At 41.0% G+C, this 24,814-nt stretch overlaps 1 protein-coding gene across 2 annotated transcripts in view; it reads left to right on the top strand.

Moving 5' to 3' along the window:
- Positions 1–24,814, top strand: part of LOC310636420 (calsequestrin-2-like) — a 75,495-nt gene that overhangs the window by 13,016 nt on the left and 37,665 nt on the right. For both annotated transcript variants that reach the window (XM_083356234.1, XM_083356235.1), the window contains 2 exons: positions 16,436–16,520; positions 21,146–21,246. In XM_083356234.1, coding sequence (XP_083212360.1) covers positions 16,436–16,520; positions 21,146–21,246 — 186 coding nt within the window. The remainder of the gene's footprint in view (positions 1–16,435; positions 16,521–21,145; positions 21,247–24,814) is intronic.

Raw genomic sequence — 24,814 nt, 5'->3', positions numbered from 1 at the left:
TTCCCTATTTCAATAAAGAATATTTCTTTTGTCTACAAAACTTATATTGGTCATTACAAAACATTCTTATGTTTTACCATTAAGGTCTAGTTTTCATCTTAAAATTCTAGATTCTATACTATAGTTCAAAAATAGCCATTGAATATTCTATAAATCATCTTAACCATACATCAACAACTACAACTTTATTGATTAGCCCTTGGGCCATATCAAAGTGCAAACTTCCAGCAACAAACCGTCACCAAAACTTGATAAAAGCAATCCAAAATGTAATTTGATAAAATACAATTTAAAATGGAATTAAAATAAAATTAAGATGAAATAGTAATAAAATACAAATTTAAGATATAGATAAAATATGATAACTTTATATTTCGGAGTCGCCCTTGCAATCTACCCCAATCAGTCCCACATATGCAGATCTTAACCAGATCATTTTGTTTAAATACTGTGCTACGTTAAATGTTATTTTCAAGTTCTGACCGGACATAAGATAAGTTATTTTGATATGGGGATCCCAATGGGTCATTCGTTTGGTATATAGACCAAGATACCTGTCTCTCACCCTCTTATACAGACAACGGTCAAATAGGATGTGAGCCAGATCCCCTACCTCTGCCGTTCTGCAAATGCAGAGACGCTCATTGTACGGTATAGCATGAAATCTCCCATATCTGACCATTGTGTCAAGCTGTTCAAATCTTGCTCTCGTAAATATCTCCCTAAGATGTTTTGGGAGTTGTAACTTCAAATAACTGTCCACTTGAAAAGTACATTTGTATTTACTCAGCCATTTCAAGTTACCCACCTTACTAAGGATAGCTATATCAGTTTGTGCTTCTATATCCTTAATTCTTTGGGCAACTCTTTTTTTAGATTGTTCTCCTGTCACACAAGAAACAGGACAGCTTCTTACAAAATTTGTTAGTTTGGTGATCCAGGAGATTTGTGATTGTAGTTTTATTTGCTCTAGTAGGCATAATTTGGGGAGTCTATCAGTCTCCATTTCATTAACTTTGCACCAGTAGTTATAAGCTCTAATTTTAGATAATGCCTGAATTGTATGAATTCCCAATTCAGCTCCAACCTGCTGCAGCAGATGTTCTTGGATCTACACCTAAAATACATCTCAGATGCTTGGACTGTGTTTGTTCTAAAACTGTGGTTGAGTAAAGACCCCAAATTTCTGCTCCATACAAGAGCATTGTCGTAACCTTAGCCTTATAAACCTTGAGTAATGGAGCTAGGGACCCTGGGTAACTATGGTTCTTTAATTTGAGCAATAAATTCAAACGGGCTTTTGCTCTAAATGTACTCCGTTGATGATGGCAGGCCCAAGATCCAGTCTTGGAAAAAGTTACTCCCAAATATACAAAGGTATTAACCTGCTCAATTGGTTCACCATCTAATTGTCACTTATGTCTCTGATGGTTTCTTCCAAAAACCATTATTTTCGATTTAGATTTGCTAATGATTAGGGAGTTATCCTGGCAATAAGAGCTGAATCTTCTTAATAGCCTACGTAATCCTACTTGTGAGTATGATAATAAAATCATATCATCAGCATAAAGCAAGCTGTTACAGTAAGTATTTAGGATCATCGGCATGTGTACCATGGTATCCTTCATTAACCCTGGCAAGTCATTGATGTATAAATTAAATAATAATGGGGCCAGGATACACCCTTGCCTTATCCCTTTATTTGTGTGAATCCTGTTAGTCAGGGCCCCATTAACCCCTTACCGCACCCTCAAACAGGTACTTGTGTAAAGGGCTTTAATCAAAGCCAGGAGTCTGGGTTCTATTTTAAGAGATGTCAATTTACTCCATAGTACGTCTCTATTTACCCTATAAAATGCTGCTGTAAGGTCTATAAAAGCAGCAAACAGGGGTCTCCTCTTATAGGCATATTTGGCAATTAGATGGTTCAAGACAAAGCAGTTATCAATAGTAGATCTGTTTTGTCTAAAACCTGCTTGTTCTTCTGTGAGGATGTTGTTTTCCTCTACCCAGATTTCAATTCTGTTCAAAAGGTACATAGCATATATTTTTGCTACAATGTCAATCAGGCTGATGGGCCTATAATTAGTAGGATCCTTTTTATTCCCTTTTTTATATATGGGGACAACTATTGCCATCTTCCACCCATCTGGTATATGGCAGGTGTTATTTATGTGTGTAAAAAGACCTGCTAATACAGGGCCCCACCAGTTGGGAAATTTCTTAAATAATTCTGCTGGTAAAAAATCCTCGCCTGGGGCTTTATTGCTCTTTAAGCTTTTAATGATGGACTGTATCTCCTTTTCTGAGACTGGTGGCCAAGGGGGGAGGGTTCTAGGATTTACCAAATCACTGTTTAAAAATAATTTATTTACCGGTTCGGTGGGGGCAAACAAGCACTGATAATAATTCTCCCAGTCCGCGGCAGAGATTGGTATGTCAAATGCAAATCTCCATTCCTTCAGGATACCTGCCACGGAGTGCCAAAATAATACTGAATTATGACTTCTGGCAGCCAATTCAAGTTCTGACCAGATTGAAATGGCAAAACGTTTTTTCTTTAATGATATAGTTTTTTTATATTCCCTTCTTGTGTGCAGCATCTTAGCTTGTATATGGGCAGTAGGATTCCTCTGGGCAAGCCTCATGGCTGCCTTCAATTTCTTTTTCTGTCGCTGGCAATCAGGATCAAACCAGCGAGGTCTACCCACTTGGGCTCTTTTTGTAGCAGGTTTAGCTGTTAGGTGTTTCTTCAGTATGTTACAAAGATTGGAAAATGCATTGAAAGCTGACATCCAGTCAGTAGTAGATGACTGTATTGTTCTAGCCCACTTAGTAGCATTCTCTGTTTTAAGGCATTCTAATATTGCCTTCCCCTTCATGGATTACTGTCTTGTCGTGGCGAAGGGGCTTGCGTAATTCAATGAAGCTATGAGCTATGCCGTGCAGGGCCACCCAAGACGGACAGGTCATAGCAGAGAGTTCTGACAAAACGTGATCCACTGGAGAAGGAAATGGCAACCCACTCCAGTATCTTTGCCATGAAAACCCTATGGACAGTACCAAAAGGCAAAACGATATGACGCTGGAAGATGAGCCCCTCAGGTCGGAAGGCGTCCAATATGCTACTGGGGAAGAGCAGAGGGCTAGTACTAGTAGCGCCAGAAAGAATGAAGCGACTGGGCCAAAGCCGAAAGGACGCTCAGCTGTGGATGTGTCTGGTGGTGAAAGGAAAGTCCGATGCTGTAAAGATTTTTTCTCCATAGGAACCTGGAATGTAAGATCCATGAATCAAGGAAAACTGGACGTGGTCAAACAAGAGATGACAAGACTGAACATTGACATCTTAGGTATCAGCGAACTAAAATGGACAGGAATGGGTGAATTTAATTCAGATGACCATCAGGTATACTACTGTGGGCAAGAATCCTTCAGAAGAAATGGAGTAGCCTTCATAGTCAATAAAAGAGTAGGAAAAGCAATACTGGGATACAATCCTCAAAATGACAGAATGATCTCAGTTCGAATCCAAGGCAAACCATTCAATATCACAGTAGTCCAAGTCTATGCCCCAACCACCAGTGCTGAAGAGGATGAAATTGACCAGTTCTATGAAGCACTACAGCACCTTATAGAACTAACACCAAAAATGATGTTCTTATCATCATGGGGGATTGGAATGCTAAAGTAGGAAGCCAAAAGATAACTGGAATAACAGGCAAGTTTGGCCTTGAAGTGCAAAATGAAGCAGGGCACAGGCTGATAGAATTCTGTCAAGAGAATACGATGGTCATAGCAAACACTCTTTTCCAACAACCCAAGAGACGGCTCTACACATGGACATCACCAGATGGTCAACACAGAAATCAGATTGACTATATGCTCTGCAGCCAAAGATGGAGAAGCTCTATACAGTCAGTAAAAACAAGACCAGGAGCTGACTGTGGCTCAGACCATGAGCTTCTCCTTGCAAAGTTTAGGCTTAAACTGAAGAAAGTAGGGAAAAGCACTAGGCCAGTCAGGTATGAATTAAATCATATCCCTGTTGAATATACAGTAGAGGTGACAAATAGATTTAAGGAATTAGATCTGATAGACAGAGTGCCTGAAGAACTATGGACAGAGGTTCGTGACATTGTACAAGAGGTAGCAACCAAAACCATCCCAAAGAAAAAGAAATGCAAGAAAGCAAAATGGCTGTCTGAGGAAGCTTTGCAAATTGCTGAGGAAAGGAGGGAAGCGAAAGGCAAGGGAGAAAAAGAAAGATACACCCAATTGAATGCAGAATTCCAGAGAATAGCTAGAAGAGATAAGAATGCCTTCTTAAATGAACAGTGCAAAGAAATAGAAGAAAACAATAGAATAGGGAGGACCAGAGATCTTTTCAAGAAAATTGGAGAAATGAAGGGAACGTTTAATGCAAAAATGGGCATGATAAAGGACCAAAATGGCAGGGACCTAACAGAGGCAGAAGAGATTAAGAAGAGGTGGCAAAATTACACAGAAGAACTATACAAGAATGAGCTTAACGTCCCTGATAATCACAATGAGGTGGTCACTGACCTCGAGCCAGACATCCTAGAAAGTGAAGTGAAGTGGGCCTTAGAAAAGCTGAGCAACAACAAAGCTAGTGGAGGTGACAGTATTCCAGCTGAGCTATTCAAAATCTTAAAAGACAATGCAGTAAAAGTGCTACACTCAATTTGCCAGCAAATTTGGAAAACTCAACAGTGGGCACAGGATTGGAAAAGATCAGTTTACATTCCAATTCCTAAGAAAGGCAGTGCCAAAGAATGTTCAAACTATCGCACCATTGCACTCATTTCTCATGCTAGTAAAGTCATGCTTAAAATCCTACAAGCTAGACTTCAGCAGTATGTGGATCGAGAACTACCAGAAGTGCAGGCAGGATTTCGAAGAGGCAGAGGAACTAGAGATCAAATTGCCAACATACGCTGGATCATGGAGAAAGCTAGGGAGTTCCAGAAAAACATCTACTTCTGCTTCATTGACTATGCTAAAGCCTTTGATTGTGTAGATCATAACAAACTGTGGCAAGTTCTTAAAGAGATGGGAGTACCAGACCATCTTATTGGTCTCTTGAGAAACCTATATGCGGGTCAAGAAGCAACAGTGAGAACTGGACACAGAACCACTGATTGGTTCAAAATTGGGAAAGGAGTCCGGCAAGGCTGTATACTGTCGCCCTGCCTATTTAACTTATATGCAGAGCACATCATGAGAAAGGCAGGGCTAGATGAATCAAAAGTTGGAATTAAGATTGCCGGAAGAAATATCAACAACCTAAGATACGCAGATGATACCACTCTAATGGCAGAAAGTGAAGAAGAACTAAAGAGCCTCTTGTTGCAGGTGAAGAAGGAGAGTGCAAAACTTGGGTTGAAACTTAACATTAAGAAAACCAAGATCATGGCATCTGGCCCTCTCAATTCCTGGCAAATAGATGGGGAAGAAATGGAGGTAGTGACAGATTTTATTTTCCTGGGCTCCAAGATCACTGCAGATGGGGACTGTAGCCAAGAAATTAAAAGACGCTTGCTCCTGGGGAGGAAAGCCATGGCAAATCTAGACAGCACACTAAAAAGCAGAGACATCACCCTGTCAACAAAAGTGCGTATAGTCAAGGCTATGGTCCTTCCAGTTGCAATGTATGGTAGTGAAAGTTGGACCATAAGAAAGGCTGAGCGCCAAAGAATTGAGGCCTTTGAACTGTGGTGCTGGAGAAGACTCCTGCGAGTCCCTTGGACTGCAAGGCGATCAAACCGGTCAGTCCTAGAGGAGATCAATCCTGACTGCTCTTTAGAAGGCCAGATCCTGAAGCTAAAACTCAAGTACTTTGGCCACCTAATGAGAAGGAAGGACTCCCTGGAGAAGAGCCTAATGCTGGGGAAGATCGAGGGCAATAGAAGAAGGGGACGACAGAGAATGAGGTGGCTGGATGGAGTCACTGAAGCAGTAGGCGTGAGCTTAAATGGACTCCAGAAGATGGTAGAGGACAGGAAGGCCTGGAGGAATGTTGTCCATAGGGTCGCGATGGGTCGGACACAACTTCGCAGCTAACAACAACAACAATATTGCCTTAGTATCAACTTTGGCCCAAATTAACCTTTTATTTTGGATCACCTCTACCTTTTTGGTGAGCCATCTGTCAGCCATGTTATATGGTCTTAAATCTGAGCGGCCTCGCAATGTCACACTTACAGGCTGATGGTCACTTTTGTCGCTAAGGTGTACTGTGACCTCTGAGAAGAGGTCAGCCTTATCTCTAGACACACAAAAGAGATCCAGTACACTACTTGAATTGGCTGAGTGGTATGTATAAGGGTATGTATAATTCTTGTCTTTACCTCCCAAAATTTGGAGATTACCATTAAAAATTAAGGAGACTAGAAGCAGGCCAGCGGCATTACTTTTACAGTCTCTCGAGAGCCACTGAGGATGGTTATCAAAGAACTTCCCTGGGATTCCCTTCTTCTGGGCAAGCTCATATAGAGAGGGACCCAGTCTAGCGTTCAGATCTCCTAATAATACCACTATGGACTGAGGGTACAGTATAGATATATCTTCTAAGATAACTTCCAAGCCCATCCAATATTCAGAATTATAGTGCTGGGATGTGCTTGGAGGAATGTACACATTTACCAATATTAACTCAAACTGGTCATATTCAAATTTGACAGCTAGAAAGTACGGATACTTATCTTCGTTATATAATTCTTCTCCCTGCCATTGCAACTCTTGCTTTATAAGAATGCATAGCCCACCAGAGGGTCTCCCTTTGTTCTTTGTTTTTAGGGCTGGGGAGGCCCATCCCTGAAAGCCTGGCAATTGTACTGGTTCATCCACTTCAGTTAGCCAGGTTTCTTGAAAGGCTATTACATCAAATCTAGAGAGAAAGCTCATTAGTCCACTATGAACCATCCTTTTCCAGCCAGCTATGTTCCAGGTCATCAACTGTATGGGGTTCTCGGAGGCAAGGTGATCTGACTCGGTTGATTGGCTAGATCATGGGTCGGCAACCCGCGGCTCCGGAGCCGCATGCGGCTCTTTGAGCCGTCTCCTGCAGCTCCCAGCCGCCCGGTGCGCGCACACCTCTTCAAACGGGCAGTGGTGCATGCACACCTCTCCAAATGGAGAGTGGCATCGCCCATTCCGAGAGGTGCACGTGCACCTTTCCGAAGGGTGGAGGTGCGCGCGCACCTCTCCAAGCCGCCGCCGTCCCGTCCGGAGACCTGCCGCGTTCATCAAACATTGACGAACACGGCAGCTGTGCAAACGGGATGGCGGCGGTTTGGAGAGTGCGCGTGCACCTCTCCCAAGCCGCCGCCGTCCGGAGACCTGCCGACATTTCGGGATGTTTGGGGAGGTGCGCGCGCACCTCTCAGAATGGGTAGCGGCCCCGCTTGTTGCGAAAGCTGCCGCAGCCCGTCTGCAAAGCTGCCGCTTTCGGCAGCTTTGCAGATGGGCCGTCGCCATCGCGCAACCGGGAACCGGTTCCATCACACATAAAAAAAAGGCAACCGCGTGTGTCCGCACATACGCAAGAAACGCGGCTCCCACTTTTTTTATGTGTGATGGAACCGGTTCCCAGTGGCTCTTTTCCTTTTTCGGGTTGCCGACCCCTGGGCTAGATGGTAAAAATGCCAGATGTCAACTTGACATTGGAGCCGGGTCAATATCATCTAAGCTTCCCATATAAACACAGTTGTTGTGAGGTTCGATATTTCTCCTCATGGGTTGCAGAACTTGTTGTTGCTCCTCTATATCTCGGTTGCCAGTGTGCCTCTGCTCTTGCTCCAAGAATGATTTTTTTTCCAATGGGCAGGTACTCTGGCTTAAGTCTATAAATGTAGATTTATGTCCATTTTTGGAGGGGCATGGCTGAGGGTTCATCTTGTAGAAAGATGTTGTGGGAACTTCTAAATCAAATGAGGATGTAAGCTGGATTATGTCCTTAGTGTTTGTCAGCTTAGGGAGCACTGTGTGATGAAGCCCTTTGTCTTTCAGTTGTTTCTCAGAGGCTGGGTCGGTCAGTGCAGTTACCCCACTCTCAGCCTGTGTGACAACACCTTTCTTAACAGTTGAGGTAAAGGCAGATTGTTGATTAAATATCTTGTCACAGGGTTGCATGGTTAGTGGAGCCAAATTAAATAGAGGCTTTGCTGTAGATTGAGTTGTTGTCAGTGCCTCTTTTAGGTCATCCAATCTTTGAATGATGTTAACTTGCTCAGGTTCTGGCAATGCACTGAATAGGTCAATCAACATTTCCTCTGGCACATCCTCAGCAGTTCCTGCAGCTGTGGGTAACACAGTTCGTATATTGCTTCTTTGCTTTCTCAGGGTCAGTTCAGTTGCAGCAGCCTCAGGCTTAGTAGTGTGACAGCTGTTGCAGCCTAGATTTAAAGCGACAGTTCTCTCTTGGTGACGCTGTTTCAGGAGTGGGCACACTTTTTCTGAGCAAAATACCCTTGTTGGAAATATTGAGAAGATGCTCAGAAATGGCTTCATTCTGAAGAGCATGGAGGGAATTGTAGGCTGCTTGAACGATAGGAGAATTCTCATACATTGTGTTCTTGCTGGCAGCCACTCTGCATGTAGTAGATCTATCAGAGTGAATTTACAGCGGAGCAGCTGGCTCAGGGACAGCCTAATAGCTTTTCTATTGCTCCAACGCCCTCTATTTACTCTCTTGTCATAAATTTGCAAAGTAACCTGGTTAGTTTGCAGACTGTAGTTATATTGGTCATCTCTTAGACCTTTGCCTGATTGAGTGTTTTCTCTGTACAAATTTTTGGGAGGAGAACAAGGTCCTTCTCTAGTTTCATTTTCTGAGTTAGCCATCCCATGTCTGTCCATGGTTATCCTCCCAAGTCCTTCTACAGTATTTGGGTGGCTCCTAACAAACTTTGCAAAAGATTCTTTCAGGCAGTCGACCTTATTTATGACAATTGACAAGAGATTATATATTGAGTTTACAGTTTGAGCTGTAAGCAAACATTGTCTAGAGAGGAAGTCTGTCACATTTTCCCCCTTCAAATTTGCTACATCTCCCTCCTGTGTAAAAAAGGCTGTTGCCGGATTCCAAGGAGGGGAGCCATTCTCCGAGAGGGAGGAGGACAACTTCACACGCTGTCTGCTCTCCAGTTCGGTTTGTAAGTCCCATTCCAATGAGTCGCATAAATTAAATTTATCTGATAGGGTGCCTGTGAATCCTCCATTTTCTGCTGCTTCAAAGGCTTGGATAAACTCTCTGCTGCAGAGTGCTGTCTCTTCCTTCTTTTCCCCATTCAGGTTTGTTAAAACAGATTTAAAAATAAGTTTAAATAAGTTTAAAACTATGGTTTAAAAGGTTAAAATGGGTTAAAAATGGATTTAAAAAGTTAAAAAGGGGTAGGTTAAAATACAATATTAAAAGAGGTTAAAAAGTTAAAATAAAAATAAAATAAAATAAAATAAAACTTTTACTTTTGGAGAAGCTCTTTACAGCCTTTGCTGCCTCTCCCTTATCCTGAAACTGACCATACATCAATTATTAACATATTATCTTTTGATATATCATTCCCAATTCTATAATATGATTCGGAGTTATATTTCCTTTACAGATTGAAAAGCTAAATGTAAAATCAGTGATATTTTTTTTGAGATTCCCCTTGATCCATAGAAAAATATTTTTATAGTCTATCTTTAGGAATCCCAAAAAAGAAACAAGTTCAGTTTTTTAAGTCTAACTCTTGGCTTCTTTTTGTGCCAATCATGCTTCGCTGTTGGTATCTTTAAGTTCTCAAATGTATCTTCCTTTCTTCCTATACCCTTTATTTGAATCCAGGGAGCGTATCCAAGTGTCAGTTTTGCAAGGAAGATGTCCCTTTTGTAATCATTGTATTTTTGTTTTAATAGTTCGGTTTTTGGTGGTTGATATAATGTAGTTGTCATTAAATCAGTCAAGTATTTTTGAACTTCCAATTCTATCTGGGTTAGGTAGAAAGTAGTAGCTGGTATTATGGTTGTCATTTGATTAATTGAATTCTCAATATAGTATATTTGGAGGCCTTTAGTGTCTTCACTCTTGATGTTGCTTTGTTCAGGTGCTGTTATTTTTTGGCTTGTAAGTTTTGTAGTTGCCATTAAAGTTTGGACTTTAAGGTTTTCTGTAGGTTGCTTTTGTTGTTCTTTAAAATCTCTTATTTTGATGTTAGTTTCCACTTCTTCTATTTGGTTTTGGGTTATCTTTTCCTCATTTAAATTCAGAGTTTGATTTGGTGGCTTTAAGTTGTCAGATTTTTCTTGCAGTTTGGCTTTAATTTGCTCTGTCATTGCCATGATCGTGTCCAGTATCAGTTTATAATCAAGTGGCGGGATGTATTTATCCATTTCATTGTTGTTTGTAGTTAAATTTTCCATGGAGGCTGTTTTAATAAAAGTCAAAGATTTTCCACCTCCTGAAGAGTTGTAATCAGTGCCAGGTGTTCCCACACTTATCTTCAAGAACAGCTTTGTTATTTAGTCGGCTCTCACAACAGAAAAAGGAAATTTACTTGCTGTACCAGGTTACACCACAAGATGTCATCAATAACATGTAACATGCAATGTAAGAGGTTTCTTTTTCTTTTTTTTTTTCAAATTAATATAGCACTTTTGTAAAATTAGTCCAATTATTTTTTCTTTAATTCACAGTTTAGAGAGAAAATGGGATAGTGAATCCCCAGTAACAAATAGAAGCTTTTTAGTAGATACAGATGAAATTGCTTAAATTCTTTGCTGAATTAATTGAATTTCTTTCCTAACTTTGAGGCTTTAAGATTTGTTCCCAAAGTAGATATTCGCTGTTTTCTCAAAACAAGGGGAAGGAGATTGTCAGGAAAGTCCCACAGGAAGATGATTAGGGAAAAAGGAAAGGTAAAAGCTCACCGAGGTCCTTCAGATTGCTTCTTAATGCTAGGTAGTACTTTTGGCTTTCGGCAGGGAGCGGCTTAGTGATTGGCCATCTTTATGGTTGGTCTCTTCTTGTTCGGGCCAAAGGAGATGATCCCAGATTCCAGTGGAGGGATGCCGCCCTTCTGTGATCGCAGGGAAGTCCTCCCCTCAGTAATCGCCCTCCAGGGTGATTTTTGACCCTTTTCAGGGTCCTCCAAAGGAGAAAGAAACGGACAGCAGGAAGCGTCCGGAAGCGCCGTGCACGCGAACCGGAAGCCTCGCAAATAGACCCTGTATTAATCTTTGTTTCCATCCATGGTTCTAAAGTATGTTTCACAAGTTAATTTTCCAAACACTGTCTGTAAAAACCATACAGTAAAAACACATGGAAACTGGTATGCCAAGGTTTCAGATACTCAATGCAGGTAGGTAGAAAGTGAAGAAAGGAGACAAGTGCTTTGACTGCTTTCAGTGGTTTTGCCATGGGGTGGGGGAATCCCCCATAGGGTGGATAAAAATCTTTAATATATGGTCTATTCATCTCTCATGGCAAAACTAAGGCAGCAAATCAGAACGGCATGTGACCTTCAAATGGTTTGAATAGATATTTATATCTGTGGTGCAGAGTTCTTTCTATTCTAAAAATATAGATCATTATATGGCAGTTACCTCACAATACTTGCATAACCTTTCATACATACTTTTAACACAAGGCCTAAAACATAATGGGTCATACATTCTCTCACACATTCCATTTGATATAGTATAATCGAGGGCATGCAATTCTATAGGGAGTGCAGTTCACCACCTATACTGTTATGTCTTTCTGGAATAATATTTTTAAGTGTTCTTTTCCCAAGTGTATTACTAACATTAAAAAAAGTCTGAATTCCTGCCTATGAAAGCAATACTCTCTAGACCAATTCAATAGCAGCAGAGAGAAATTAATTTTGACGTTTCTTATCTCCTTTAACCTCCTGGTATTTTCCTGGGTTCAGGTTATTTATAGCATAGTTTTAAAGCAACTGCACTTCAGCAGGAGCTAAGCTGCTGTATGACATTTCAATAATTCTAAGGAGATATGCATAGGAAAGGACTTTGTACTGCTAGAGTTTTCATTGTTACCAAAGTGGCCCTCAGGATCACAGTTTTCTTCTTTTTACATATAATAGGTCATACATAAAATAGAAATGCTGGATCTGCAGGGTGATTGTTTCCCAGAGGTTTTGTGCCCTATTTTTGTTGAGAAGAAAACTCTCAGCTCAGATATTATGATACAATTCAATGCAAGGACAAGGGAAAGTAGGGCTTTTCCAGCTAAACCTTTTATAGTGCTTGTGTTAAGTATTTATCATAGTTTCATGGGTGGTGTCTTTATTTAGACGTGTTTCTTATACATTTTTCCCCATTTTAGGGCACTTCCAAACTGAAGACTGTAAAATAATCAGAATTGCAAAATAGCCTTTAAAAGGGAGAAATATAAGGTATTTCATTCAAGGAGACAAGAATTAGGACATATGTATAATATATAGCAGTCATTGCTTGAAAACACTACATATGAGAGGAACTTTGCTATGAACATATTAACACAAGTCTATGGAGATTCTCAGTCATCCAAGTCATAGTTATCCCAAAGATGCTTTTTCCGAGGCAACTGGACTTTCTTGTTTTTCTTTGAAGATGTTTTGCTTCTCAGCCAAGAAGCTTCTTCAGCTCTGACTGAATGGTGGAGATTGGAAGGATTTATATTCCTTGCAGATAGCTGTTTGCATTTGCATTCTTTTAGTGAGTCGTTAGTGTTACCTGGAGGCTTATCTGTGTCTTCAGGGTCATCTGAGTAGTGCAAATGGGTGTGGAGTCTTCTTGGAACTGTTGAAATGACTGTGTTGTAGACTGGAGATAGATGGTGTCATATCCCTCCCCCTCTGTTGAGAGAGGGCTGTTCAGTTTTGACATAGATGGCCTCTTTGGTCATCTTAGATGGCCATAAATGGTTTGAAAGAGAGGTCAAAGAGAGGTAGTTCCACTATAAAGTCCATTGTTATCTATTTCCATGGACACACCCTACAAAAGTCCCATTGGCTTCTCTGGTGGTCTCTTTGCTGCTGCACAAACTGGACAGCTAGCCACATAGCTTTAAATGTATTTTTTCAAAGAAAGCTGCCAAAACTGCTGCTTGGTCAAATCCAGGGTTTTTATGAAACCAAAGTGTCCTGCAGACTTAGAGTCATGTGCCCTGTAAAATAGTGCTCCTCAAGCTCAAGGGTACATACAATTTAGCTCCAACCCAGACCAGTCCATCATGCATGGTACAGTCTTTCTTATCAGCAGTTAGTCACTTATCGAGTTTTAGCGCTCCTTTCAGCTTCTCACACAGTTTATTTGAAATCTCAGACTCCTTTCTCCCCTGAGATCTAGGGGTCACTGGAGTGGCTAGCTGCTTAAAGGGAATTACTGGTTGAATCATTTTGGCTGCAACACTATTGTATTGAGGCAATCTGGATAAAGCGTCCACCATAAAGTTCTTTGCAACTGGAATATAGTGGAGGGTGAAATTGAACTGGTTAAAGTATTGAGCCCAGTGGACATGCTTAGAGGATAATTTATGGGTGATCTTCAGAGCCTCTATATTTTTATGATTTTTATGATCAGTCCACATTTTGAACTGTGTTTTTGCTCCCTTTTGAAAATGCTGCCAAGTAAGCAAAGCTCACCATACCGCATATGCCTCATTCTCCCATACTGCCCACCTCTTCTTAGTTTCAGTGAGATTTTTAGAGGTGTACCTGCAGAGTTGCAGCATGCTCTGGGCATTCTCTTGTAGTAATATAACCCCCATGGCTACATCATTAGCATCTGCTAGTTTGGTCAGGGTGCTTTAACATGGGCTCTGCCGCAAACAGCCACTTGAGTTTTCCAAATGCTGCTTGGCATTCCATAATCCACTTAAGTGGCTTACTTGGCTCCAGCTTTCCCTCACTCTTTGTTTTTAAGAGGTTGATAACTGGCAATATGATCTGGACGAATGAGGGAATGAATTATTGGTAGAAATTGGCAAAGCCTAAGAAACTCTGTAAGTGCTTCCAGGTGCAGGGAGGGGCCCACTCTAACACTGCCTGAACTTTTTCTGGGCCCATCTCTACTCCTACATGGGATATACGGTAACCCAGGTAATCAATCTTATCTTCGTGAAATTCACATTTGGAAAACTTTGCATACAATTCAGCCACTTGGAGTCTCTTTAGGACACCTGCACCAATTTCACATGTTCCTCCATAGTCTAAGTATATATTAACATATCATCCAAATACAGCAACACATGTAAGTAGTCATGCAACACCTCATTGATCAGTTGCATGAAAACATGTCTTTCAGCAGGGGCAACGGATAAACATTTTCCACACATACACAGCATTGAGCCCCCTATAATCAATGCATAAACAAAGAGTTCAATCTTTTTTCTCCTGGAACAACACCAAGCCTGCCATTTATGGTCTAGCCAGTTGAATAAATCCATCTTTTAAATTTTTATCTATGAACACACAAAGCTCTTCCAGCTCTTGCAGAGTCATCAAATAGAGTTTAGGTTTTGGGAGTTCAACCTCAGGAAGAATTTCAATACCACACTCAGTGGGCAATGAACCAGGAGTACATCAGAGCCCTTCTCACTAAACATATCCCACAGAATGCAGTACCCTTTGGGGATTCTTGGGTACTTGCCTTTTGGGTACTTCTGCAAAGCTGCCCCTAACTCCCTCTTTTCTTGTCTTGTCTTGTCTTGTCTTTGGGCATTGGAATTTTTTCCCATTTGTTGGCCTCCTTTTGCTGGATTTTTAAGAGACCTCCCCTCTAATTTACATAAGGGTTCCATTTCTGGAGCCAGGACAGTCCAAGTAGGAGTGGTGTCTCCATCCCCAGTGCCACTATAAAACTCAGAGTCTCCTTTTCTTTCCCATCTCATTTCCACTGACTCCATTATAAAATGAGCTCCCCACCTCCCCGCTACTGTCCTATCCAGTTGGCAAAAATCTTTGGCAAGTTGGCCTCTCTGAGTCAAATTTTCCCCATCAATTCTCAGCAGTTCCATTCTCCCACCACCTGCACGCTTCCCTTTCAAAATTCCCATTGCTCCTTCCTCCCCGTTTCCATGGCAACTAGCAGCAAGCTTGAAGGAAAGCGATGATGCCCAGGCTGACAATAGATACCTTCCTGGTTTATGAAGCAGGAGTTACTGCTCAAGAAAATAATCTTGGGTAGAGCGGATAGATCCTGATGAACTTCATGATCTTTAATATCTTGTTTAAATAGGAACATGGATTCATTACATTTAAACAAGATATTAAAGATCATGAAGTTCATGTTTAAATGTAATGAATCCATGTTCCTAGCCCATCAGTAGGAACATCTCCTTGAACTACAATAGCTAATTCACTTCTGCATTCATTGCATTAGAAGAAGCACTGTATCAAGGACATATTATTTTTCTATAGTCAGCACTGTTGAAACCACACCTAAAGTACTTTCTTTAATGAACTGTTTGATAGTGCCTACAACATGGGTCTCCTATCTGTAGAGCTGATGATCAGATCTGACATTTTGAGATCATGTCACAAATGGTCTCAAAATAGTTGACATGATTGTGGACACTCACAAAGAATACTGCTTTCCTGACTCAAATACTGCTTTCCTGACTCAAAAGCATGCTGGCTTCCCATGTAATGTTTCTAAATTAAAGGTAAAGGTTCCCCCGCACATGCGTGCTAGTCATTTCCAACTCTAGGGGCCGGTGCTCATCACAGTTTCAAAGCCGAAGAGCCAGAGCTTGTCCGAGGATGTCTCCGTGGTCATGTGGCCAGCCTGACTAGACGCCAAAGGCGCACGGAACGCTGTTACCTTCCCACCGTAGTGGTCCCTATTTTTCTACTTGCATTTTTACGTGCTTTCGAACTGCTAGGTGGGCAGAAGCTGGGACGAGTAACAGGCGCTCACTCTGTTACGCGGCACTCGGGATTCGACCCGCCAAACTGCCGACCTTCTGATCGACAAGCTCAGCGTCCTAACCCACTGAGCCACCGCATCCCTTTTGTTTCTAAATTAAGAAATGCTAATTGTTCTTTTAAAAAATGAAATAGATTATTATTTCTAATAGCAGGAAGGGTGGCCTATGTGAGCACCACATTGAGTACTCCTAATGTTAGAAGTTCTTCCTCTGAAAACTCTCAAAACTGGTATAGAGTAGTTTTGGGAAATAGACAAAGAAGGAACTAAATTAATATAGAACTGGAAACAAAGATCTTCCAAACATTTTCAAACAACTTAAGTCTATGTGTTTACATTTACAGGTTAAAATACTCAACACCCAGGGAGTGTGATTCTGGAGTAAGGGTTCTTATAGAGTGCTTATATAGTGTGGAATGGAGGTTGGGATTGCATTCGAGTCATTGTTTTAGACACTTTCACAGTCCTTCTGGACTTATGATTTTTCTGGGTCTTTCTTTAGCTTGTTGCACAGGTCCTAGAGGAGAAAGGCATTGCTTTTGGATTATTGGATTCTAAGAAAGATGCAAAGCTTGCCAAAAAACTAGGTAAGTGTGATCCATTTTTCATTCTTCAAGGTAGTGAGAAATTCCAGCACCATGTTTTTATGACCCAAACCAAGCCAGTATTTGCAGGATAGGTAGCATTGTACTTATTATATTTTATGCATTTCTATTAACCTCCAGGCTTAAATTAAGCCAGTGTGGTTGTGGCACAAACTTTTGCTTTATGTCACTGGCTGAATTCAATAAATAAAATAGAAGAGAGCTGGAACGGAGCTTGGGGGTCTTCTAGTCCAGCCCCCTGCTCAAGCAGGAGGTCCTATACCATCTCAGTCAGACGATTGTCCAGTCTCTTTTCAAAAACTTCCAGCGATGGAGTGCCCACCATTTCTGGGGCTAAGCTATCCCATTGGTTAATTGTCCTCACTGTCAGGAAGTTTCTCCTTAATTCCAGGTTGCTTCTCTCCTTAATCAGCTTCCAACCATTGTTTCATGTCCTTCCCTTTGGTGCTTTGGTGAACATCCTGTCCCCCTCTGCCTTGTGGCAGCTCCTCAGATACTGTAACACTGCTATCATGTCTCCCCTATTTCTTCTTTTCTTTAGACTAGCCAAACCCAAGTTCCCCAGCTGTTCTTCGTAAGTTTTGGTCTTCAGGCCTTTGATATCTTAGTTGCTCTTCTCTGAATTTTTTCCAGTCTCTCAACATCTTTTTGTGATATGGTGATATTGGTTGCAGTATTCAAGGTGTGGTCTTACTAGAGCTTTATAAAGTGGTACTAATACTTCGTGTGATCTTGATTCTATGCCTCTGTTTATACAACCCAAGATTGTATTAGCTTTTTTGGTTGCTGCTGCACACTTTTGGCTCATAGTTAAATGATGCCCACCAGGACTCCAAGGTCCCTCTCACAGTTACTGCCTCCAAGCCAGGTCTTCCCCAATCTATATTTGTTCCTTTGGTTTTTCCTGCCTAAGTGTAGGACTTTACTTTTCTCCACATTGAAACTCATTTTCTGGATAGGGCCCATTGTTCAAGTTTGTCAAGCTCTTTTTGGATCCTGAGTTTGTCTTTTGGGGTTTTGGCTACTTCTGACAGTTTGGTGTCATCTGTGAATTTGCTGAGTTTCCCTTCAATTCCCTCATCTAAGTCATTTATGAAGATATTGAAGAGTACTGGCCCTAAGACGGATCCTTGTGGTACTCCACTGCTTACTTCTCTCCATGTGGATGTAGTGCCATTGAGGACTACTTGTTGAGTACAGTTTTTCAGCCAGTTACAGATCCATCTGGTGGTGATGTTGTCTACTCCACCTTTTTCTAGCTTATCAAGCAGTAGATTGTGATCTACTTTGTCAAATGCCTTACTGAAATCTAGGTATGCTACATCCACTGTGTTTTGCTGGTCTTTAGTTTAGTTACTTTATCAAAGAATGAGATCAGATTGGTTTGGCATGATCTGTTTTTAAGGAACCCGTGCTGGCTGCTAGTTATGACTTGGTTTGCTTCTAGTTGTTCGCAGATCTGTTTTTTTATTATCTTTTCTAGAATCTGTTGTGATTCTGTGTCAGCTGTGCTCCCAGCAGCTGAGTCCGAGGGATGTGAGGAGGAGGAGGAGGAGGAGGAGGAGTTTGGAGAGCTTTCGGTGTCGGAGGGAGGCTCTGATGCATTACAGGACTCTCAGTCAGAGGAAGAGCCTGGCCCCTCCAGTTGTTTTCTTTATAAGGCTCAGCTGTGTGAGGAGGAGGATTCAGACTCAGATGAGTCTCAGCTGAATCTGTTTAGAGATGCTAGAAGCAGAAGGCAGTTGAGCAGAGCAGACCAGAGAAAGTCTATGAAGCAACCCAGTGAAAGGAGGAGAAGGCATTGAGAAGCCACGCCTTGGGGATGCTAATAAAAAGGAAAGGTGTGGGAGGTGCTGGTTGCTGAAGGCAACCATTCATAGAAATCCAAAGAAAATCCTGGTCTGTTCTTGCTAATCTTCCTGTTTGACTCTTGTTTGATGTTTGAATCATTTATTTTTGTTAAGGAAAATATTCTGCTGCTTTTTTGTTGAAGGACTTTATTATTTGGAACTGTAAATAAATTTGGGTTGGTTTTTTCTAGCCTATTGATTTAAAAAGAAAAAAGGTGTTGTCCTTGAAGCAAACTGGGACGGTTGTAGGCTGGAACAGAACAGGATCTTCCCAGGTATTGATGTTAGACTAGTTGGTCTGTAGTTTCCTGGGTCTGTTTTTTTTCCCTCTTTCTTGAAGATGGGTACCACATCAGCTCTTTTCCAATCCTCGGGTACTTCCCCGGTGCTCCAGGATTTGTGAAAGATGTGGTGTAATGGTTCTGAGATAACATCTGCCAGCTCTTTCAGAACTCTGGGATGTAATCTGTTGGATCCTGGTGATTTGTATTCATCAAGATTGGAAAGGTGTTCTCTTACCATTTTCTTGTTTATTTTGATTTTTGTTTCTAGTATGTCTTTTGCAGTGTTTTTTTTTGGGGGGGGTGTTTGGCTATGGTTTCTTTTTCTGTGAAGACTGATACAAAGTATGAGTTAAGCAGCTCCGCTTTCTCCCTGTTGCCTGTTATTTCCTTGCTATCTTCTCTCTTTAGTGGACCTTGACTTTTTTCTTCTTGTTAATATGTTGGGAGAAAGGTTTTTTTTATTGTCCTTGATTTCCATTGCAAGTCTTTGTTCATATTGAGCCTTTGCTTTCCTGACTTCTTCTTTGCATGCTTTGGCTGTCTGCTGATAGTTGGCCTTGGTTATGCACCCCTCTTTCCATTTTTTTGTGTTTGCCCTTTTTGTCTTTTAGCTTGTTAATGAGATCTTTGTGCAGTCATGCTGGTTTCTTCCTGGATTTCTTGTTTTTCTTTCTCAGTGGTATTGCACTGATACTGGCTTTTGTGATCACATTTTTCAGGGTTACCCATGCTTCTTGGGTTGTTTTTCCCTTTAGGATTTTCATCCGTGGGATTTTTCCTAGGTTTTCTCTGAGTTTGTTAAAGTCTGCTATTTTGAAGATTAGGACATTGGTTAGATTGTTTTCAATTGGTAGTGTTTGCATTATATTAAACTCCAGTATGGCGTGGTCACTTTCACTGAAGGTTCCAGCAATTTAGATTCCCTCTATCACTTTTTCTCTACTTGTAAGGATTATGTCCAATATAGCTTTGCATCTAGTTCCCTCCTCCACCTTTTGGGTGGCAAAGTTGTCATGTAGGTTGGTTAGGAATCTGTTTGATCTCTTGCTCACTGCAGAATTTGTCTCCCAGTTGATATCTGGATGGTTGAAGTCTCCCATTATTACTGTGGTGTGCTTCCTGCATACATTTGTTAACTGATTGGCAAAGAGTTCCTCTGTTTCTTCTGGTTGATTGGGTGGCCTGTAATATACACCTATGGTGATGTCACTTTTTTTTCTCTTTTATATTGACCCATAGACATTCTGGAGAGATTTTGTCTTGGGTCATGTGCATTTCTGCAGATATGTAGTGTTCTCTTACATATAGTGCAACTCCCCCTCCTTTTTTTGTAGACCTGTTTCTTTTGAACAATTTGTATCCATCCATCTGTCCGTTCCATTCATGGGTTTCGTCCCACAGGTTTCTATTATGCCAACTATGTCATACCCTCCCTTGTGTACTATTGCTTCTAGTTTGCCTTGTTTGTTCCTCAAGTTTTGAGCGTTTGTGTATAAGCAATTTAGACTTTTATACCTGTCTGTAGGTATGTTTCCTGTATCTCCTGATTGTTGTTTGGGTTTTTCTTTTTTCTCATCACTGCCTATCTCGTTGTTTGTTTTGTTTTCTTCTGATTTGTGATTAGTTTTGGGTTCTAGAGATTCTAGAGATTGGTCACGCTCCCCCCTCAGTTTTAGTTTAAAGCCCTTCTGATGAGTTGGCCTAGTCTTTTTCTGAGTACATTTTTCCCTGTTTTCATGAGTGTAGCCCATCCCTTGCCAAGAGTCCCTCGTGTAGAAAATGCAGTTTGTGATCCAGGAAACCAAAGTTTTCTTGGCGACACCAACCCTAGCCAGTGATTTATTTCTGAGATTCTTTTTTCTCTCAGTGGGTGTTGGCCTTTCATTGGGAGCACTGATGAGAAGACTACATGTGCTCCTAGCTTCTTAACTTTGTTGCCTAGTTGTTTGCAGTTCTTCACTATTGCACTCAGATTGTTTGTTCTGTTGATCTCGGCCACATCTTTGATTTTTGCTCCAGGGAGACAGCATACCTCCCTGGATTATATGTCTGGTCTACAGATGAATGGTTCTGTTCCTTTGAGGATGGAGTCTCCTATTACCAACATTCTCCTTTCTTTTTGTGTGTGTGTGGGGGGGTGCAGTCTGGGGTGCTTTTCTGTTTGTTCGAACTTACTTATGCAAAAAAATAGTTCTAATTATACAGCAGCAACAAATCTACTTTTTCACTGCAAAAATCAAGATGACCAGCAAAGAGATGTTTGCTTATCAAACTCTTTGCTTCTTTCTAGTGGCCATTTGGATTTGCACTCCAGATCTTACAATACTATGTATTTTATGAGTAAGTTTCTTCAGAACCCATAGTGAGCTAAAATATTTAATTGTATCTTATGTAGGAAAAATGACTTGTATTATTCTTCACTCACCCTGAAGCAATGATCATGCATTTACTTGCATTTTTGTCTTCTTTCCAGGTTTGGATGAAGAAGGAAGCCTATATATCTTTAAGGAGGATCATGTAATAGAGTTTGATGGGCAAATGTCAGCAGATGTCTTGGTTGAATTCCTATTAGATGTAGGTTCATCCTGTTTTGCAGTAGAAATAATACATTATTATTAATGCTACTTACATGGATGTTCTTTTGCCAAGGAACACAAATAATATAGTGGAATGCAAATCATATATTTTAAGTTAAAGAAACAACATTATTTCCATTCAAAACTGATGGTATCGGTTTCCAGTTTGATGTCATGGCATAACGTTTGAGTTTGCCCAGCTGGGAACCCTAAAAAGGGTTGAAAGTTGCCCCAAAGAGGCAATGAAGGAGGGGACCCTTGTTGATCATGGAGGGGTGGCGGCCCTTCTGCTGGATCCAAGGAAGCCCTCCAAACCAGCAGGGGAAAGACTGGCTACATTCATGTGGTCAGTCAGAAGCTGCTGACAACCAAAGACAAGCACTAACTAGAAATTTCTGAGCAACATGGATGGAACTGAGTGAGACTTTATCCTCTTTTTATGGCCCTAACACTACTTTCCTGGAAAAAAAGAATGCCAAAGCAAAGAATTCTCCCTGATGAGAGAGGGAAGGGAAGTTATTGCCCTGATCCCTCAGGAGAAGAAAAGCAGCAAATTAATAGCTTTGGGAGAAAATAGAGGAAACTACAAGATCAATATGGAACTAATACAGATCTATAGCTTTGAAATTTGGGGACTAAAAGTACCTTTGAGACTTTTTTTTAGAAAAAAATATTTGAAAGTTTGCAAAATAAGCTTTGATTTCGCACTAAATTTATTATGCTTAAGGGAAACTTGGCTTGAAGCCCAGACTCAGATAAGACTCTTTGTTGTTCCTTGACACTTTCACTTTTGTAGACTACAGCTGGGAAAAGGGAAAAACAAAAACTCTTGGGCTGCTCATCTGGGTTGGGGACCCAATTGGACTATAAAGACTACATACAAAAACAAAATGAGTGTTCCATACTCAGCCTTAAATGGTAAAAAAATAATCTTCAACACCAGTCTCCAAAGCTCCCTGCTTGATATATAAAAAAATGTTAATGAATCTCAGGAAGAAATTCTTTCTATGTTGAAATCAATCCAAGAGACAATTGTTTTATTTCATGATGAGGCGAAAAATAACACAAATTATATAAAAGAACTATTTTCTAACCTAAACTTACAAATCCAGACAATGACTGCAAAGAAAGAACTAATAACCCAGAAAACAGAAGGAAAATTAGAAAAAACGGATCCAAAGATGGAGGACCTAAAGGAAGGAATTAACAGACAGATACAGACAAATGAAAAATTAGAAGATGAAGTGATAACACCCGAAATGGAAAAGACATCATACTTGTCAAGATCTCAGAACACATTTGAGGATAAGGAAGAAAAGCTGATCAAATGGATGATAAAGCTGTTATGAGAAATGCTGAATGTTGACAAACAAGAAATGAAAAGAAAAACTGAAGAAGAATGAAGGCTGTTTAATGCAGGGCTTTTCAACCAGTGGTACGGGTACCACCTGTGGTACATTGGCACCTGGCAGGTGGTACACGACCATCTTATAGAAGTGATAGCAGGGGAGGGGAATGAGCTGAACTGGTGGTAGCACCGCACAAGCCTGAGTGAGAGATGGCTGGAGCTGCAGGGCTGTCAGGGCTCAGCAGAAGTGCCAGGTTCAGCACCAGGCTCCAGCTGGAGCTCAGTGCTGATCCCGGTGCTTCTGCTGAGCCCAGAAGAAGCACCGATCATCTGGAATGTTGCAACATCCCCAGGGTCATGTGATTTACATTCAGATGCTTGGCAACTGATTCATATTTATGATGGTCACGGTGTCCCAGGGTCATGTGAAGTGACCAAAACCTGCTGCAACCACCCAGCAGAGGGGGGGAAAAATAAAAACCAAACACCCCACCCCCGCTGCCAATCCTCAACAAATGCTCACAATGAAAACCTCGGACAGGAGGAAGAGCACTGCCAGGCGGGCAGACAGGCAGGTGTCTTGCTTGGCTGTGGCTTGGGGGACACTTTTTTCAGTGTTATTGTAACTTCAAACAGTCACTAAACAAACTGTTGTAAGTCGAGGACTACCTGTACTTCATCACTTTTTTCCTTTTTGGGGGTTATCACGTTTGTGATATCTTGCTAGGTAACTGGTGGTACTTGGATGTTACCATATCCTAAAAGTGGTATAATGGGTGAAAAGGTTGAAAAGCCCCGGTTTAATGAATATAAAAGGGTTGAGCATTCTTCCAAAAACACCTCAACCAAATTATTTTCCTCATTCCAAACTATATATACAAAAGCAGAGGAAGAACTACTTAATGATTTAAATGTACTGACTTGGAAAGTTATTTGGCAAAGGAAGAAAGCTAGAGTAAGACTGAAGAAAATAGAGGTTCTGACCTATTGGATGGGATATTAGACTACTAAACAGATGTTTGAATATAGCTAAGAAAATAGATAACTGTTAGAAATAAAAATATTATAATTAGAAGGATAGGATTTGTAACTAGAATATTATAGATTTTAAGTGCAAATGCAATTGAGCTATATTTTGGCTACAAAAGATATTATAAATTGATCCTATCAATATTATGTATAATACCAGAAAAATATGATGAAGATGTCTATATTTAATTGTATATGTATTAACAGTAACAAGAATTGTATTTGCCCAGTATGGAAAAATGCATACTACCAGAAGAAGAGAGGACCAAGGAAGCACTGGATGGTGTAGTATTGGACTAGACTAGTGGTGGCGAACCTATGGCATGCGTGCCAGAGGTGGCACTCAGAGGCCTCTCTGTTGGCATGTGTGCCACTGCTGGCAGCAGCAGGTCCATTTAGTCGCCACCACTGCCCGGAGCAGGAGCCCCACCCAGCACAAAGGAGGCAAAGCGGCTGACTAGCAAGCTCAAGTAGAGATGGTAGAGCAGAGGTCACCAACCATCGTTGATTGGAGGACTGGAAGAAAAGGGAGGGGGAAGCATTTTCGTGTGTGCATGCACAGGGTCATGAGCATACATGCGCTGCAAATGGGGCAGAGCTAGTACCTGTGTGATACTCACTAGCCCTGCCCTGTTCTTGTGTGGTGCAGCGCCTTGTATTAGCCTTGCATCACGGTGGCCCATTTTTGGACCCCTGGTTTTTGTGTGCCAGAGGTAGCACTCAGAGGTGCCTCCCTGCCCACCCCTCCCTAAGGGCACCATAATACTGATGCACCCCTGGCACTTTGCAATAAATAAGTGGGTTTTGGGTTGTGGTTTGGGCTCTCGGTCTCTAAAAGGTTTGCCATCACTGGACTAGACTGAGAAAGTTAATATGTACCACTGAATTACTAATAGACCCAGACAACATGTTGCTTATTAAGTACTTACGATTATAAAATTATAAAATTAATAAAATATTTATTAAAAACCCTGATGGTATCTATTAAAATGAATAATTCTCAAAATGCTTCTTTTAGATGAGCCCAAATTAATTTTACCAATAAATTCATGAGAAAGATCAACTTCAGCCACTTGATTTCACTTATTTAAAACAGGAACTCTAAGGATTCAGTATTTCAAGGGTTGCCTATTCCAATTCAGTCTATTTTTATAGATCCCCAAATTGATAGTCAAGCCCACTGTTTAAA

Source organism: Vipera ursinii (assembly GCF_947247035.1).
Source record: "Vipera ursinii genome assembly, chromosome: 2".
Taxonomy (NCBI): Eukaryota; Metazoa; Chordata; class Lepidosauria; order Squamata; family Viperidae; genus Vipera; species Vipera ursinii.
Note: the sequence above shows the minus strand (reverse complement) of the source record. Positions and strands in the feature narration are given on the sequence as shown.